Consider the following 14,879-nt stretch of genomic DNA (forward strand, 5'->3'; position numbering starts at 1 on the left):
AGCGGGCTTTCATCCCTGATCAATAAGGCGCTTTAACTTGACGGAAAGCGTGCTAACTGATGTTCTTTCCCCCGGTATTGGACTTTATGAAAGAGTATCTTCAGTTCAGGGGGAAGCCTAAAAGGAGACCTTTTTCAAAACTGTCTTTAGTTCTCATTTTTCTGTACAATCTTTTGGGTACGAGTTGGGGTAGTGAGGAGTTGCTTCATAAGGCACATGATTTGGCTAATGAATATTTGCAAGTCATCTCTCACAGTGATGACACTTTATACCAGAAAACTTACTTTCATCTTCGATGGAATGGAATTCCCCAACAGGTGAATGCGTTAAGGTGAATGTAGATGCTGCTGAATTAGATAATGTACATGCGGGTTTGGTCTGATTGCATTGCCCGAGATAGTGCAGGTTTTGTATTAGGGGGCACAGTCAATGAGGAGTTTTAGGCAACATGATAGTCCTTCAATGGAGGCTGCAGCTGCAGCGGTGAGATTTTGAGTTTGATTTGCATTGGAGATGGGATTCATTCCTAGATGTAGTCATTGAAAGTGATTCCGCTAATTTGGTAATAGCTCTGCATAGGAAGGAAGGATCTTTTTCTCCATTTGGCCCTATCTTGGAGGATCTTTTTCACCTAACACGCCAGTTCAGGTCATGTTCTTTTAATCATGTGAGAAGGGAAGGTAATACAGCGGCTCATAGTTTAGCTAAGTTTGCTTTAAATGTGGATAATGAATTGGTGTGGGTCGAAGGGTGTCCGTCATGGCTGGAGCCTGCGGTTCTCAACGATGTACTTTTGTCTCATTTTGATTAATTATATATGCTCTCGTTTCCTATCCAAAAAAAAGTAAAGTCAAAGTGTTAGTTGGTCGTTCCAAAAAAATGGATTCGATACCATTTTTTACTCAAAAAAAAAGAGTTGTCATATCTCGGTAATGGGGTCTTTGTTGATTCGGAATCACGCTCTGTAGGATTTGAACCTACGACATCGGGTTTTGGAGACCCACGTTCTACCGAACTGAACTAAGAGCGTTTTCTTATCACAGTAGATAGGACTGTAAAGAAAAAAAGGATTCTTTTTTACCCCCAATACATCTTGCATGCATATAGTCTCATTAAATGAAAGATTTTGGATGTCAAATTTGAATCGATCAACATGGATTCCTCCTTACTGCCCAGAGGAGAAGGTTTAGGTAGGGATGACAGGATTGGAACCCGTGACATTTTTTACCCAAAACAAGGGCGCTACATCCCTTTCAATTGGTCTACGGTGTCATTGTAGAGAATCCCTGCCCTGTTTTCCACATGGTTATTTCCTCTATCGATATCCAATTTATCTTGCCATTTCTTCTTTTTTGTCTTTATTGATTTATATATATACTCATCATCATCCCGCCGCTCCTACCAACGCGGACTTCCTTATGATAAAAAGGGGTGTTAAATAACCAGCCCTTTGAATAAGCGAGGCTTTCCCGATAGAAAGAGTTGCATGCGAGAGAGATCCCCATTCCGTGTATGCGGTTAAGCAAGCCCTGCCGCCAGCTTCCACCCAGACAAAAAACGTGAGCGCCTAGCGCGAAAGGTTGCTTTACTAAAAAAAAAGAGTTGGCGCGTTAGCGCTTTAGTCTTCAATAAGTGGCGGAGCTTGAAGAAGCGAAGCGAGCCTATAGTAGCAGCCTCTTACGTTTTTCAGGCCCTTTGACTTGAGATTCTATTAGTCAAGCGCTAGCGCCCCTATAGAGTCAGGCTCTTCTGCTATCAATGAAAGCGAAAGACAGACACCAGTGCGTTTTGTTTTGTATAGATCGAGACTTGGAGCTTGATTCTTTACTCATTCCATACTGGGAAGAATTGCAGGAAATCGTTCGATAACACGGATTCCTATTTATCAATGATATCCGACGATCAAGACAATTCCCGTGAAACTCTTTCATAGAAGTGAATTCTTATTCTTTCCAAGCAAATAGCATTTCCTATTGATTTGTCTCCTGGACTGGACCTATTCTGATTCTGAATTATCCGTCGCTACGCTGTTCCCAAGGACTAGCAAAATCGAAATAGCGAAATTCTTGGGTCATCTCAATGGGTTCAGAAACCACACGTTTCTCTGGATCATCATAGCGTACTTCCACATATCCACTCAGAGGAAGATCTTTTCGTAATGGATGACCCTCGAAACCATAATCTGTTGATATACGGCGTAGATCCGGATGATTGATGGAAGAAACACCAAACATATCCCAAACTTCTCGCTCCCACCGGCCGGCTGATGGAAATAGACTGACTACCGGAGATATTCGTGTTACTTCGTCTGCACTGGTTTGTACACGAATGCGTGAGTTATACCGAGTACTCAGTAAATTATAGACCACTTCAAATCTTCGTTTTCGAGAGGGATGATCAACTCCGCAAATATCGATCGAAACTTGAACCCTTGTATAGGTATGCAATTTCAGAAAGCACAACAATTGAAATGGGTAGTCCGTATTGGTATCAGATCTATTCCCATGTTCCGATCTTTCCATTTTTTGGAACCATTTCTTGGGTAAAGTCTCCCAACTATATTTGAAAATGAATTTGTTATCCATAAAGATAAAGAAAGCTTTCTTGTAGTTACGCTTCTTCCTCCCTCTCAAAAGGAAGAAAGACTTGTAAAAAATCGCCGGTTAGGTTAGTCCAACCAAAAAAGACATGGGACTTTTTGGCCATTGTTTGAGAGTTGTCAAGCTTGGACCGACTTAAGTAAAGACTGGCTTCCTATAAAGATCCTTCACTGCAAACTTTCTATATATCTCTTTTCATTATCGGCTGCATGCTATCGGAGAGAGAACAATGTGAGGTTCAGTCAAAAGCATTTAGCACGCACTCACTTCAATGATCAAGCAAATAAGCAAGAAAAATCTCTTTCTCTTTCCATACGCAATTTCTAAAAGAGTCTAGTCAGCTCGTCTCTGCTATACTGTATAGATATGTGTACCACATCGAGAAAGCAATAAAAAATTGTTAGTTAGATGAACAGATCATTCCTAAATGATGCAGCCGTGATCAACTATACGATACCACCACAGATGCGGTCAGACAAGATGGTCGTCTAAAGATGAGCTGTAATGAATAGTAAGTAGGCCGGAAGGCCAAGACGGATAGCCGTTCCATACACTAGAAAGCTCCCGCATGCCAGATAGAACTGGGTTAGCGGAAGAGAAGAAGTAGCATAATCCGTCGGCTTGCCACAGAACTGATCCAGAAGAGTATGCAGACAGACTGACTCCTGAGATGGAACTCATTCCTTGACGCAGCATTATGTGAAAGCGCAGAACATCGCCCAGAAGCTTATAGCCCCTTTGGTTGGAGCGCTTTAGTTACGTGTTCTTTCTTCGCTGATTGAGTGCGCCGCCTAGAGCAGTTCTGGCTGAACTGCTTTCGCCGCTAGGGCTAGTCCACTACTGAATGATTATGATACGCCATCTCGATAGATTGTTCTATACCTTGACTGGTATTACACACCAGCAGAGATCGGGGAAGACATTCCACAGCTGCTTGTGAGCTAGACTTGCCTGTCTGATCACCTTATGAAAGAATGAATTCGACTAGCGGATAGGTAGGCGGCTCAGAAAAGGCATTTCCCAAGCTTTTTGGGTGCTCCAACTGATGGTTCTCCCCACCTCTTTCTTTGAAGCAGAAAGGCAAAGAGCTGTTTGCTGTTCCTCTTGTTAAAACTCAAAGGGAAATATATTCGCAGAAGCTTCAGAGGCCATACAGCGAAAGATTCCTTCAAATAGCTCATCACGAGAAGTAGTCCTTTGGTTCTAGATTCTCTGGTCTTTCTTCCCAATTCCCTTTCCCGGGACAGCTCAACTTAGAACTTAGAAGGGCAGTACCCGTGTACTCAACAAGAAATCTTAGTGCATTTAGCATATCATTTTTTTTTTTTTCTAGGCCATCGCATCGAGTTGCTCTTTAATAAGGAGACCGCCCACACGTGGGTGACCTCGGGTTTAGGCACGAAAGTGTTCCTGGCCTCGACTTCTTTTAAGGATTCCCCTCAATTTATACGGTTTGAAAGCGGACAACCTTTGGGGTTCCTTTCATATTGGCCCTTGTTCGCGCTTTGCCATCACTTCTGTGTTTGGCTAGCGGCCGACAAGGTCTATCCAAATAAGAGGTTTAGTTCTTACGCCCTTTTGGGCGACGATCTTGTGATCGCCGACCGAAAGGTGGCGGAGGCCTACAAGTATGTGATGTCCCAGTTGGGGGTTTAGATCTCAATGGCGAAATCCAGGATTTCTGAGAGTGGGGCCTCCGAATTTGCATCGGGGGGAAGTCTATTTGAAATTTCTGCGGATTGTTACGTGCATAAGCGAGGCGCCAGAGGCTGTCGAGAATAGAGATATAGCTTCCTTCTTTGAAGCGCCTCCCTTTCCTGATAGAACTGCTACCTTGTGCTTGCTTACTAGACTGGCTGGACTGCCTCCTCCATAACTGGTACTGGTGCCGCTACCTATGCTGCTGATACTAAGCTGGGATCTGCTTCTCGGTCGGAACTAGTGCTCCTCGACCTGACTTCTTTTTGCAATACTGAAAATCCGGAAAAAGGAAAGCTTACCGATAAATGCGGAATTCTCTCTTTAAGGCTAAGGCTTCACTTCAAGCAAGCAATTGTTCTCTTCGACTGACACAGGGATAAAGAAAGACTGGTTCCCCCTTTCGAACTTGAAAATCTCATTGGCATTATTGGCAAACGAAACTGGTCAACAAAGGCCTACTTTATGTCTGTTTTCCTCTGCGCAGCGCAGGACTACTCTATTCGGTGACTTATCGAACAAAAAACGGATAATCTTGTTAGGTCTACTTGAATGCATCATTTGCAGCAGGAGAAGAATGAATTGAAGGGTGGAGTTCGCTCGTCCTATTTGATCCACCCATTCTTACCGAACTTTTTTTTAGAAAGAAAGTCAGCTTATTGGCGTCCTCTTCTCTTTTCAGGATTCATTCCCTACTAATTATATTTCACCCAGGTAGCAAGAAGGTAAGCGGTATCGTAGCCAGGTGTAGCAGCAAACCAAAGTGATCCAGAATAAGTTGTTTCGCCACTTGACGTCGTCCTTGATAAGTAAGGGGGATCAGTCTTTCGATGGGCAAAAAGCCTTTTCCGAGTATAAATTCATTTCCAAAGAATTACAGTTCCGAAAAAGTATAATGCAGGAGGCCGCTAAAAAAATGCAAACAATTCTCGTATAGAAACAATAGCAGCAGTACGCCTTTTAGAGGGCCCTCCCCTCTCTTATATTACTTGTTGGAGTTCCCCTGTCCCCCATCCTCTTTTCTTTCCCCGGTTAACAACCGCTTCTTTCTTTTGATTTTTATTATCTTCTTCTGCATCTTTATTGACTTCCTCCCAACCATTACATTGCGTGTCATTTTTGGGTATAAGCCCTTAAAAATAGCTCTGAAACAACTCTCATTTTTGGATGTAGGTTATTTATGGGATCTGTCGTGGGTAATAAGTTATATTCTTTCTATTCTTTCTTATCCCCAGGTAGGTCAGTGACCGAGAGATTCTGTGTTGAAGAAATAACTCTGAGTGAACAAGGCAAAAGCCTATCTTTTCTCAATCTTCGCAATAGCTATCCGTTCAAAGAGTCCGTCTTTCTTTCTTTGTTAAATGGCCGAATTAGCCACACCCATAGAAGGGAGCAATCCCAGCGGATTCATCCATAGCAGTAGAGTCGTAAACAAGAACAGCAGAGTTTACAGCTGAACAAGTAACTTCCTTCTTTGCTTCAAAACAGAGAAGAGCGGCAACAGAAAGTGATGTCCTACTTGACTTTATTATGATTTACATGTAACTTCTCGAAACGATAGTGAAAGCTTCATCCTTAGAATTCTAAATTAGAAAGGGATGGGGAAGACTCGGCAGTATTTGCTTATGACAGAAGAGCAATCAACCAAGAGCCATGCACACCATAAGCATACATGGACACCAGACCGTCTATGCCCAAGGGCCAAAAGAGCTAGAACGGTAACTTTCCTCTTGTTAGAGTCAAAGGAAAGGCGAAAAAAGGATCGTATACTTAGAATACGCTACCACCAAAGGCAAAAAAGGGCGATGCGCAATCAAGACATTCATGCACACCGCCATCAACAGAGGCAAGAGCAGCTAAGGCCGCTTCTTCCTTGTTTACAGCAACCCATGAGTGACCGGTCGATTACTGGCTTTAATGAGTGTCGCCCCATTCTGCTGTCCCTTCCCGAACTGTCTCGTCGCCGTTCCCTATGAAGCTAAACCTCGACTCTCGTCATGCAATCTTCAGTCATGGGCTTTGATTTATGTGTATGCCAGATCAGGACGAAGGGAAATTGACTAGCCTAGAGTTTGATCGCTGATCGAATGTGAAGTACGACGCGATCAAGTGGAAGTAGTGCCAGCGATAACCAAACCCCTCGACCAACCACTATGTATCCATGGCCACTAGGGATGAGGAAGGGGCTACGGAAGTTCGTTATTCATACTCGTCATTTATATGGTTACAGATAGGAATTTTGTTGCTTGAAAATGGAGAAGCAAAACAACAGGAATTTTTTCTGTTGCCAAAAAGAAAAGGATGACCCATAACTTGTTTTCCCGGTTTAGATATAGATTCAAGAGAAGAGCCCTATTGGATATAGTAAGGGGAAAGGGCAGTTTGACTGGTACAGATAGATCCTCCTTTTGGTACGTAGACGAATCGAAATGTAGGTGAAGTTTATCCAACTCCACTTGTTGATCCATCAATAGCGGAGCAGAGGACTTGCATTCTCCTAGGGTTTAGCCGTTTACCCAGAAGAGACGAATACAAGGGCGATGATAAGTTGATCCGGCACTAGTGGTAGAGGTCGCAGGGCCTTCCACTTCACTTACCTAAGAGGTAAGGCTGAAAGTGAACCTATCGATTCACTGGCACTAATAGCATTTCCTCCTATCCCAGGATACCTACCAGCAAGAGCAGATCCTGTTCCATATGCGGGGGCGAGTAGCGGTAAGTGAAGTAAGTTCAGGAAGTCAAAAAGTGCAAGTGCTTTATTAACAAACTCTTCTGGTAAGCACAGGTTCTTCCTTTTCCTAAAGCTCTGGACCCCGAAGCCCCTATTAGTCAGGCATTGGAGCTGGGTCTTCCCTAGGTCTTTCATAGATAAGGGTCTAGTCTCACTCCTTCTATCGAGGGGGTTTCCTCCTCAGCTGCACACCACACTACAAAGTTGTGACAGAGGGCAAACAAAGGCAAAGAGGAAAGGGAGACATCGCGACCGAACAAAGACCTGACCACCATCTCCTGAAACGTAACCGGAAAGATATCCTTTGCTGACAATCAATCAAAATAGAACAGATGATCAAGCCAGGTCGAGCGGAGCGCTTTGATTACATGTCCCATCATTGGGAATTCTCCGCAGAACGCTTATACACCACTGGTGAGCGGGCCGAAGTAGTGCTTGTTTCAAAGAGTTCGGAATCGCGAAGATAGGCAGTTTTCCTGCTCCCTCTTTCTTGAAGCCTAACCGCCAAAAGGGTATCGGATTCCTCGATTTTGAATCAGGTTTCCGCCTTTATGAACTTAGCCATTCTGGATTAGGACAAAAGAGATTGATAAGTAAAGCATGGCATGCCCGCTATGGGCTTTTTCGCCAGTGTTTTCCCTAATTTCTATTTTGAAACCTTAGATCGACCAATCATCAATCGATTTACCAGTCTTCATTACGTTCGATATCGAAATGAAGCTTACGATTCTCTTAGTGAGAAGCTCAGTTCCTCACAAATATCCACAATTCAAGTTATCGGCAAGAGGCATGTTCCGAGTACCAAAGATGTTCCTTGAGGAACGTCTGCCTCCTAAGGTACTACGGCAATAAATTCCATCGAAAGATGGGGGGGTACCCCATTATCTCTTCTACTATTTTTTTCGTAAGGTAGGAGTGTAAGCCTCTCACTATTGCGATATAATCAACTACCAGGAAAGTTCCCCCCACATAGGGGGATATTGGTTCAACTCCAATCTTTGATTGATTTTTTCACATGGACAATACGTGGAGGAGACACTTCCTCCTATAGATTCTTTTTTAGGGCTACGATTTCCATGTTTTCTTCGAATAGAAGAGAGAAGGCTTTCTTTTCCAGCGAGCACCCATATCAGGCACATAGCAACTACAAAGTCAAAATGAAATATTTTGCTCTATCAAACCTTCTTTTCTTCTCGATAGACAGATAGCATAATTATTTTCTAAGTAAGAAAGTTTTGTAGAGTTTTCAGACAATGTGAGATAAGTAGAGAAAGAATTCCTCATTCACTTCCAAGCTAATCGAAAAAGTGTTATTCCTAATTTCTATTATATCTCGATGGTTTGAAGCCCTAGTTCCAGAAGGAATTTATATCCATATTTTAGACAACTAATCTGGTATTTACTCTATTTAATGTCGAACTTTGCCTGGTGTTAGAAATAGATTGAATCGTAAACCAAATCAATTTGCCTGTGCTATCAAGAATAGGTCGTCCCTTTACTCCACTTTCAGGAATGGCAAGACGCTAAAGAGATAGCTATGGCTATGAGACTAGTGCAATCAGGTAATCGACCAAGTAATCCACATACATGATAAAAGAGCATTCCTGCCCTAGTGTACTTATCCCCTGACATTGAAGAAGAAGAATGACAAGGTAGCTAGTAGCCTTTTTCCCTAGAGTCTTTTCCTAAGTTCCCTAGCCGTAGCGCTTTCTGTTATGATTCCAAGTCTTGCTCCCACTCGTGTATTGATTTCAATGCTTTTTGCTTTATACGTAAGTTTGGCTTAGCCCATTGGCTAGTTCGTAGGCCCCTACCCGTACCACCTTGTCTTAGCTTTAAGTTCTTTTCTAACCTTCGTTCATTCGCTTGGTTAGATCTTTCTTTCCTATTTATTTAGTAATAGTGATCTCCGTCTGGGACTGAAGCGAAATAAGCTCTCTCTTGAAGCGGGGTCTTCTCCGATCTAGAGGATCTTTCGTTTTTTGGGCTGAAGTCAGAGGGAGCGGCTCAACTTCGCTATGCATAGATCTCTCTATGGGTTATACCGATGAAAGAAGTGGTTACGATGGTTCAATAAGAGTCTTCGCCGAGCCGTCCCGGAGAAATGGGAGCAGAAAGGAATTTTATTGTTTAGCAAATACCATAATACGCACTATGAAAGGTCCAGCTTTATTTATTTATTATTTTATTTAATGTTATTGAACATAGGTGATATTGGGGTGAAAGCCCTCTGGAGTAATCAAAGCTGTTTCGTGTTGATCTTTTCTTTTCATTGGCCGATCCGATTAACACGGAAAAATCCATCAATAAGAAATAGAACGGATTAAGATGTTTGGCAAAGCTTTGGAAAATCTTTTTTTATCTCCATGTTTCCTCGGCCACTGGGACAAGGAGATCCAGTTCTTTTAATAATCAATGGGACGAATTCCTGTCTTTTTTAACCGAAAGAGCTAAAAACTTCAGGAAAAAACCTCGATTCCTGCAACACCGGCTTGGCATCGGACCGTACAACCAAGCAGTGCTACTCTACCAAGGAGGAATTGGGACCGGCAGCATAAGACCATGCAAAAACATCTTTGTATTCAGCCAGAAGAGAGGTAAGCGCTGTTTTTTTTTCTCGCCTGAAGATTGCAGCCCTCATGAGTCGTCTTGGGTCTGTCCTCGCGAGATTGACATCAACTGCCTCTTCGACTAGCAAGGAAAAGAAAGCCGGATGAAATCTGAATTGGTGCTGGTGATAAATGAAACTGATTTTCCAAGATCGAAACTTGTAGCGAAACAAGACCGACCAGCCTGTTTTATGCAAGTCATGAGCAAACTGTGGCTTTTGACCGGGAGACATAGATTCTATCGGGGAAAGATCCCAACTCGAGGTACCGAAGAAGCCAACTCCATGATTGAATGACTCTTCAGACTAAAAGTAGCTATTTCCCCAGCTGAGAACAGCTAAGGTCCAGTGTGTTGGAAATGCAGCATGGATGATAGGACTTTTCCATTTTCAATGGAGCTATGGGTCCTCCCGCATTCATTGGCTGCCGGTGCCATGCTCAAAACGCATAGAATACTTATCCTTGATGTGTTGGTGGGCTGCACTTCCCGACCTGAGTCCGAGTCAATCCTTCTTTCCGGGCCTATGATATTGAGGAGCTAAAGCAGACTATGAATCCTTCTATTTTTAGTCAGAAAATAGGGGAAAGCACAGGCCTATCCACCGATTTTCTCGAAGGGGCGAAGAAAAGAAAGAAGCGCTCTAGCTCTCACTTGAAGTAAAAGAATGATAATTGCTCGGCCAACGGGATCAAAGATGCTCTTATTTCGCCAAGTCCATAAGTACCATAAGGCATATACAAATAGGATTGAACACACCAGATTTCACAAGATGTTATAAGGTGCAGCTCTTGGGATTGAGGTTTCTGCCTTGTTATCAAAGCATATTGCCGAGCTAAGGGAACTGAGTTCCTTTATATCTCTATCTGTGAAATTCGATCTCTTTCTTACTTAGAAAGCGATTGTGCCGAACAAGGACCAATTAACTCGCGAATGGCGTGACCACGAACGTCCTTTCGGTTGAATCGGGGGAACAGCTCGAGTTTTTTTTTCCTTTCTCCCCTCTTCCGCTGCGCACCTTCCTTGTTGCTTTCTTACGAGCAATATATTAACTGATCTTGTCCCCAAGCTGCTCCTTGAGCCGATTTACCAAAAAGGTATGCTTCTTTATTGAGCCTTTCGGGAAAGGGAAGAGCGGAAGTCGAAAAAAAGTGCCTGTTTGTCCTGAAAACGCTAGCACCTTTTATTTAAAAAATTCCAGCGCTACTAACCCTGCTATCGTACTCCCCCAGTGCTTCCATCAAGCCGACTCACTATACAGGAGAAAGAAAGGCAGCATGGCAATCAGAGACAGCTCAATAAATTAAAAATCAGATGGAAGGCGGGATTGAGTCGGGCTAACGAGTTACTATTTCAAAAGCGGGAGAAGGAATTGGATGATCAATCTATTTTCCCTACTGTTCTACCGCTAGGCGAGAGGACCCCCAACAAGGGGATGTGAAGAGTCGCTTTCCGTCCCGCGATTTCTTACTTTAGGAAGAAATAGAGTAAGGGCGCTGACAGATGGCTCGACTGAAAGGAGAGGAGGGGAACGAGTTACATACCTGGAACGAGAAGGAGAGAGGGGAGGGTAAAAGGGTTTACTAAAAGATGGAGGTAAGGGATTTTGAACTTACTTGTTTTAGTAAGCTACTCTTCGTCCCTTCCTCGGAACCACTGGCCGTTCTAGAAAGTAAGTCCATCAGCGATTTATCTCCTTCAATTGGTTATGGTTATAATTAGCAGACCCACTCTTCTACCTATTGCAGCTAAGCTAGTGCTTGAAAAATTGCATCGACCCTTCTGCGAAAGGTCAAATTTATCTTCGAACCGACGTAGCATGCTCCCTTCTAAGGCTTCCGCTTCTCTCTAATAACGATAAAATGACTCTTTCAGAAAGCAAAGCTACAACTCTTCAGTCTAAGCTATCTAAGCTAGAACTTAAGGCCGACCTCTTTTCAAGAGATACCCCACTTCCCGGTCTAGCTTCACTAACTGTATTCACCGCTTTCCAGATCTCGGAACCAGATCTACTTTCTCATCGACATTCTCTAAATGAATTACGTTATGGTCTTGAACTCTCGATATATCATATGTAATGACAGATCGAGGTAAGCTTGTCTTTTCGGAAGAGGTGGGAGTGCGGCAGGAGTAATCCTGGATGTAAGTCCAATTACTTTACTAGTAAGGCGATGCCTGCTACTAGTCGAGCAAGGTTATTAAAAAAAAAATGTCAATACAAGCAGGGCAAGAAAGTCACAATCATACCCGATATTCAGAGCGCCGGAGCTAGAAAGCGGCAGCCATAAAGTGGAGAATTTCCATCCATTTGCTGTCTCGTTCGCTACCTCAGGTCAACATTACGCAATTAGTCCAGGTTCAGTTCTGACTATAGCTGCAACCTATCTCATATTGGGGAAAAGTTACCGCCCTCGATCACAAACTAGAAATTTCATAAGAGAAAGTATAGAACGGATTTCGGGCTAGGTTCAAGGTATGCCCAAAGGTATGCCAGTTGATTGATTCAATATCATAAGAAAATAAATCCATAATTTGAATTATTTCAATTAAAGAAAAGGAACGGAAGGAACGAGAGAAAGAACGAGCTACATAATGTTCACGAGTTAAAGAGCGAGTAAAGAGAGGGATTTTGGGTTCTTCAAGCGCCCTAGACCACCAGCTAGCGTGCTCTTTCGTGAAAGCACCTTTTGGCCATGCTTTCTCGATCCGATTTTTTCAATCTTTTTCTTTTTTCCTTCGGGATTCTATAAAGCAGACTTTCTTCAACCAAAAGGAAAGGAAATCTCCAAGCAAGACGGAGAGAGGTACGATTGAAATGAAGTTCAATCCTGACCTCGAAGGAAGGGATTGGTTCGGGCAGGCTCTCGAGGAGTATATCGAACCGTGTTTAGCATCTTCTCGTCAGGCAAGGAAGAGATAGGTAGCAAAAGAAGGAGTAAGGAGCAGAGCTAGGGAGCAAGGGAAGCCGGGCAGGTCTTGAGTCTTTAGGTCTTTCGTTTTGTTTCTCGTGAGGATAGCGATGAGTCTTGAGTAGCCTGAACAGCTTGAGTATCGAGTTCAGTTCGTAGTTGCTCCCGGGCAAGAACAAGTCCAGTCTGGTCGTTCATCGAGGGAAGCAAGCCGGTAATCCTCTTTCGGAATTTGCGGAAGATAGTAGAGATGCTCCTGTTCTTTCTGCGGCAGTTGTGGGTGCGCTTTACTTCTTTCTGAGTATCCCGGTGCAGCTGTCTTGTTCAAGCTATGGATCAACTATAGAGAAGGAGTTTGAAAGCTAGATACTTTTTTTTTTTTACTCCTTGCCTGCTAGAAGCTACGGCATCCCACCGGTCCTATCCGAAAGGGTGAGTTGATGCTAGGGTGGCGCCTTACCCTGATTGCTCAGTTGTTAACCGAGCGAAACCATTCCCTTCTTCTTTCTTTTTAAATAAATATTAATATTTATTTGACCACGGAGCGGTTCCATTTCTTTCGAGTGATGTGATTCATCAATAGAATAGGGTACCATCCCATACCATAGGAAGTTGCTTCTTGGAATGCCCTCGTTTAAGCACAGGCTGACCACTGATTCCATCTTCAAACCAAAAGCCAGATCTTGCTATTTTAAAAGCGAAGGAGCACACAAAGCAGAAAGAAGGGACTCACCAAGCAACAAGGTAGTTGTTTGTGTAGGCGGAATCGAGTTTCAAATCATAAGATGATGAAGTGACTGCACCAACGAATCAAGCTGAACACATGTTTGATCCACTCTACGAACTGAAAGCGAGATCTTGCAAAACAACCACGCAAGGCTCGGATCTGCAATAATGGCGTTGTAGGTAAAGGGATCAGCGCTATGATCGCTTTGAGTTCTGCGATGATTGTGTATGGATTTGCTATTTGGCCTTCTTTCGGGTTCTTGGTTCTTCCTTCGAACTCCGCGAGCGGTCTTTCGTAATGTAAGTCAAGCTAGTCTAAAGTAGATTCAGGATCAGGGCAGAGGGTGGGATTGGATGGTTCTTCCTTCCAACCATTGAATTGACGAACACATCTATTCAGACAATGTAGCTATCTTAGAAATTAATGGATCTCTCTCGAAATTTATGAAAGAAGAAGTGTATAATGGATTGGCATTGCCTTTCTTTCGGACCATGTGATTACACACCTTCTGATACCTCTTCCCTGTCTATTTATTTTCTGCCACCAAAAAAGCGCATCTTTCCATTTCGTGGTCACCTGACCTGGACCACTTTTCCCTTGGCCATATCAGATTCGGGAGGGATTAGGGGGAAAGATGCCTTCACATCACATCAAAGAAAGCTGCAGGCACTGCCTTCGCGACCTAGCGAATAGCTAACCAATCAGTAGGCTTCTTTCTTCCATTCCTATATAACCTATCAAAGAAGTTTTAGAAAGAGGACCGCAGATGGGATTAAAAGCAAGAAAGCCCATAATGAAGGGGCTATGAGATTCTTCTTTCTCAGGTTAAGTGCTCTCAGGGAAGTTTCAAGGCTAAGGGCAAGACAGGGAGGCCGCTCAAGGGTAAGCGACTGGAAGGAGCGAGAGGTCAGGGTTTGACTCTTCTTCTAGTCGAAAATCATAGCTTGACAGCGCGGTCAGGGCAAAAGGAGATGAAAGCGAGCCTATATCTGGCAAAGGCAAGCGGGTGGCTCAGTAGCCAAAGCTGGATCACTTACCGCTCGCCTGGTGAAATGAAATTCCGTGTTTTTTGAATGAATTCTTGGCTGATATGTGTTTTTTACACAAAGAAATTGGCCTGAATAGTCGGTTGGGACTGACCTCTTTTCATGATATTCTCCACTTGAGTACGCAGATTGGCCTCGATCAGTCGCCATAATTCTTTATAAAATTTTTGTTTTGAACCCTGAGCTAATTTCTTATTATTAAGTTTATTAAGAGCTTAAAATCATATGCCTCCTTTTTTTTTTTATAATGGAGTTCACATTCATCAAGATAGAGAGAGTCCTGTGCCTTCCTATGTTAACAGATTCTCATAATCTCAGAGAATTTATTAGCCCTTTTTTACCCCATTATGGCTTCTTTCTCCACTGGGCAAAGCATTCTCAGTCCATCCAACCAAACCTATGAATCAGGATTCCGCTACCTTTATTGGACCCCTAATCAGTATGGCATTTCTATAATACCCTTCTATTCTATCTGTGTCCCTTCCTCGATAGAGGAATGAATGCAACATTAGCCCGAGCGATAGAAGAGATAGCCTCATTCCACAGGAAAGCATTGTAGAG

The 14,879-nt window shown here is 43.2% G+C and overlaps 1 protein-coding gene and 1 non-coding gene across 2 annotated transcripts; both read right to left on the minus strand.

Moving 5' to 3' along the window:
- Nucleotides 1-325: 325 nt before the first annotated feature.
- On the minus strand, nucleotides 326-2,934 carry LOC125313504 (NADH dehydrogenase [ubiquinone] iron-sulfur protein 3-like). Its single transcript, XM_048273223.1, has one exon. It carries the CDS (start codon nucleotides 2,583-2,585, stop codon nucleotides 2,013-2,015), a length of 573 nt encoding a protein of 190 aa, XP_048129180.1. The 5' UTR covers nucleotides 2,586-2,934; the 3' UTR covers nucleotides 326-2,012.
- On the minus strand, nucleotides 957-1,030 carry TRNAW-CCA. The gene has a single exon. It is a non-coding gene; the product is annotated as a tRNA-Trp (tRNA).
- Nucleotides 2,935-14,879: the final 11,945 nt, after the last annotated feature.

This window comes from Rhodamnia argentea, unplaced genomic scaffold (genome assembly GCF_020921035.1).
Source record: "Rhodamnia argentea isolate NSW1041297 unplaced genomic scaffold, ASM2092103v1 Rarg_v2.60, whole genome shotgun sequence".
In the NCBI taxonomy this organism is placed as follows: Eukaryota; Viridiplantae; Streptophyta; class Magnoliopsida; order Myrtales; family Myrtaceae; genus Rhodamnia; species Rhodamnia argentea.

Excerpts from the sequence above, each read along its gene's own strand:
- LOC125313504 (XM_048273223.1), bottom strand. The coding sequence starts at position 2,585 with ATGGATAACAAATTCATTTTCAAATATAGTTGGGAGACTTTACCCAAG.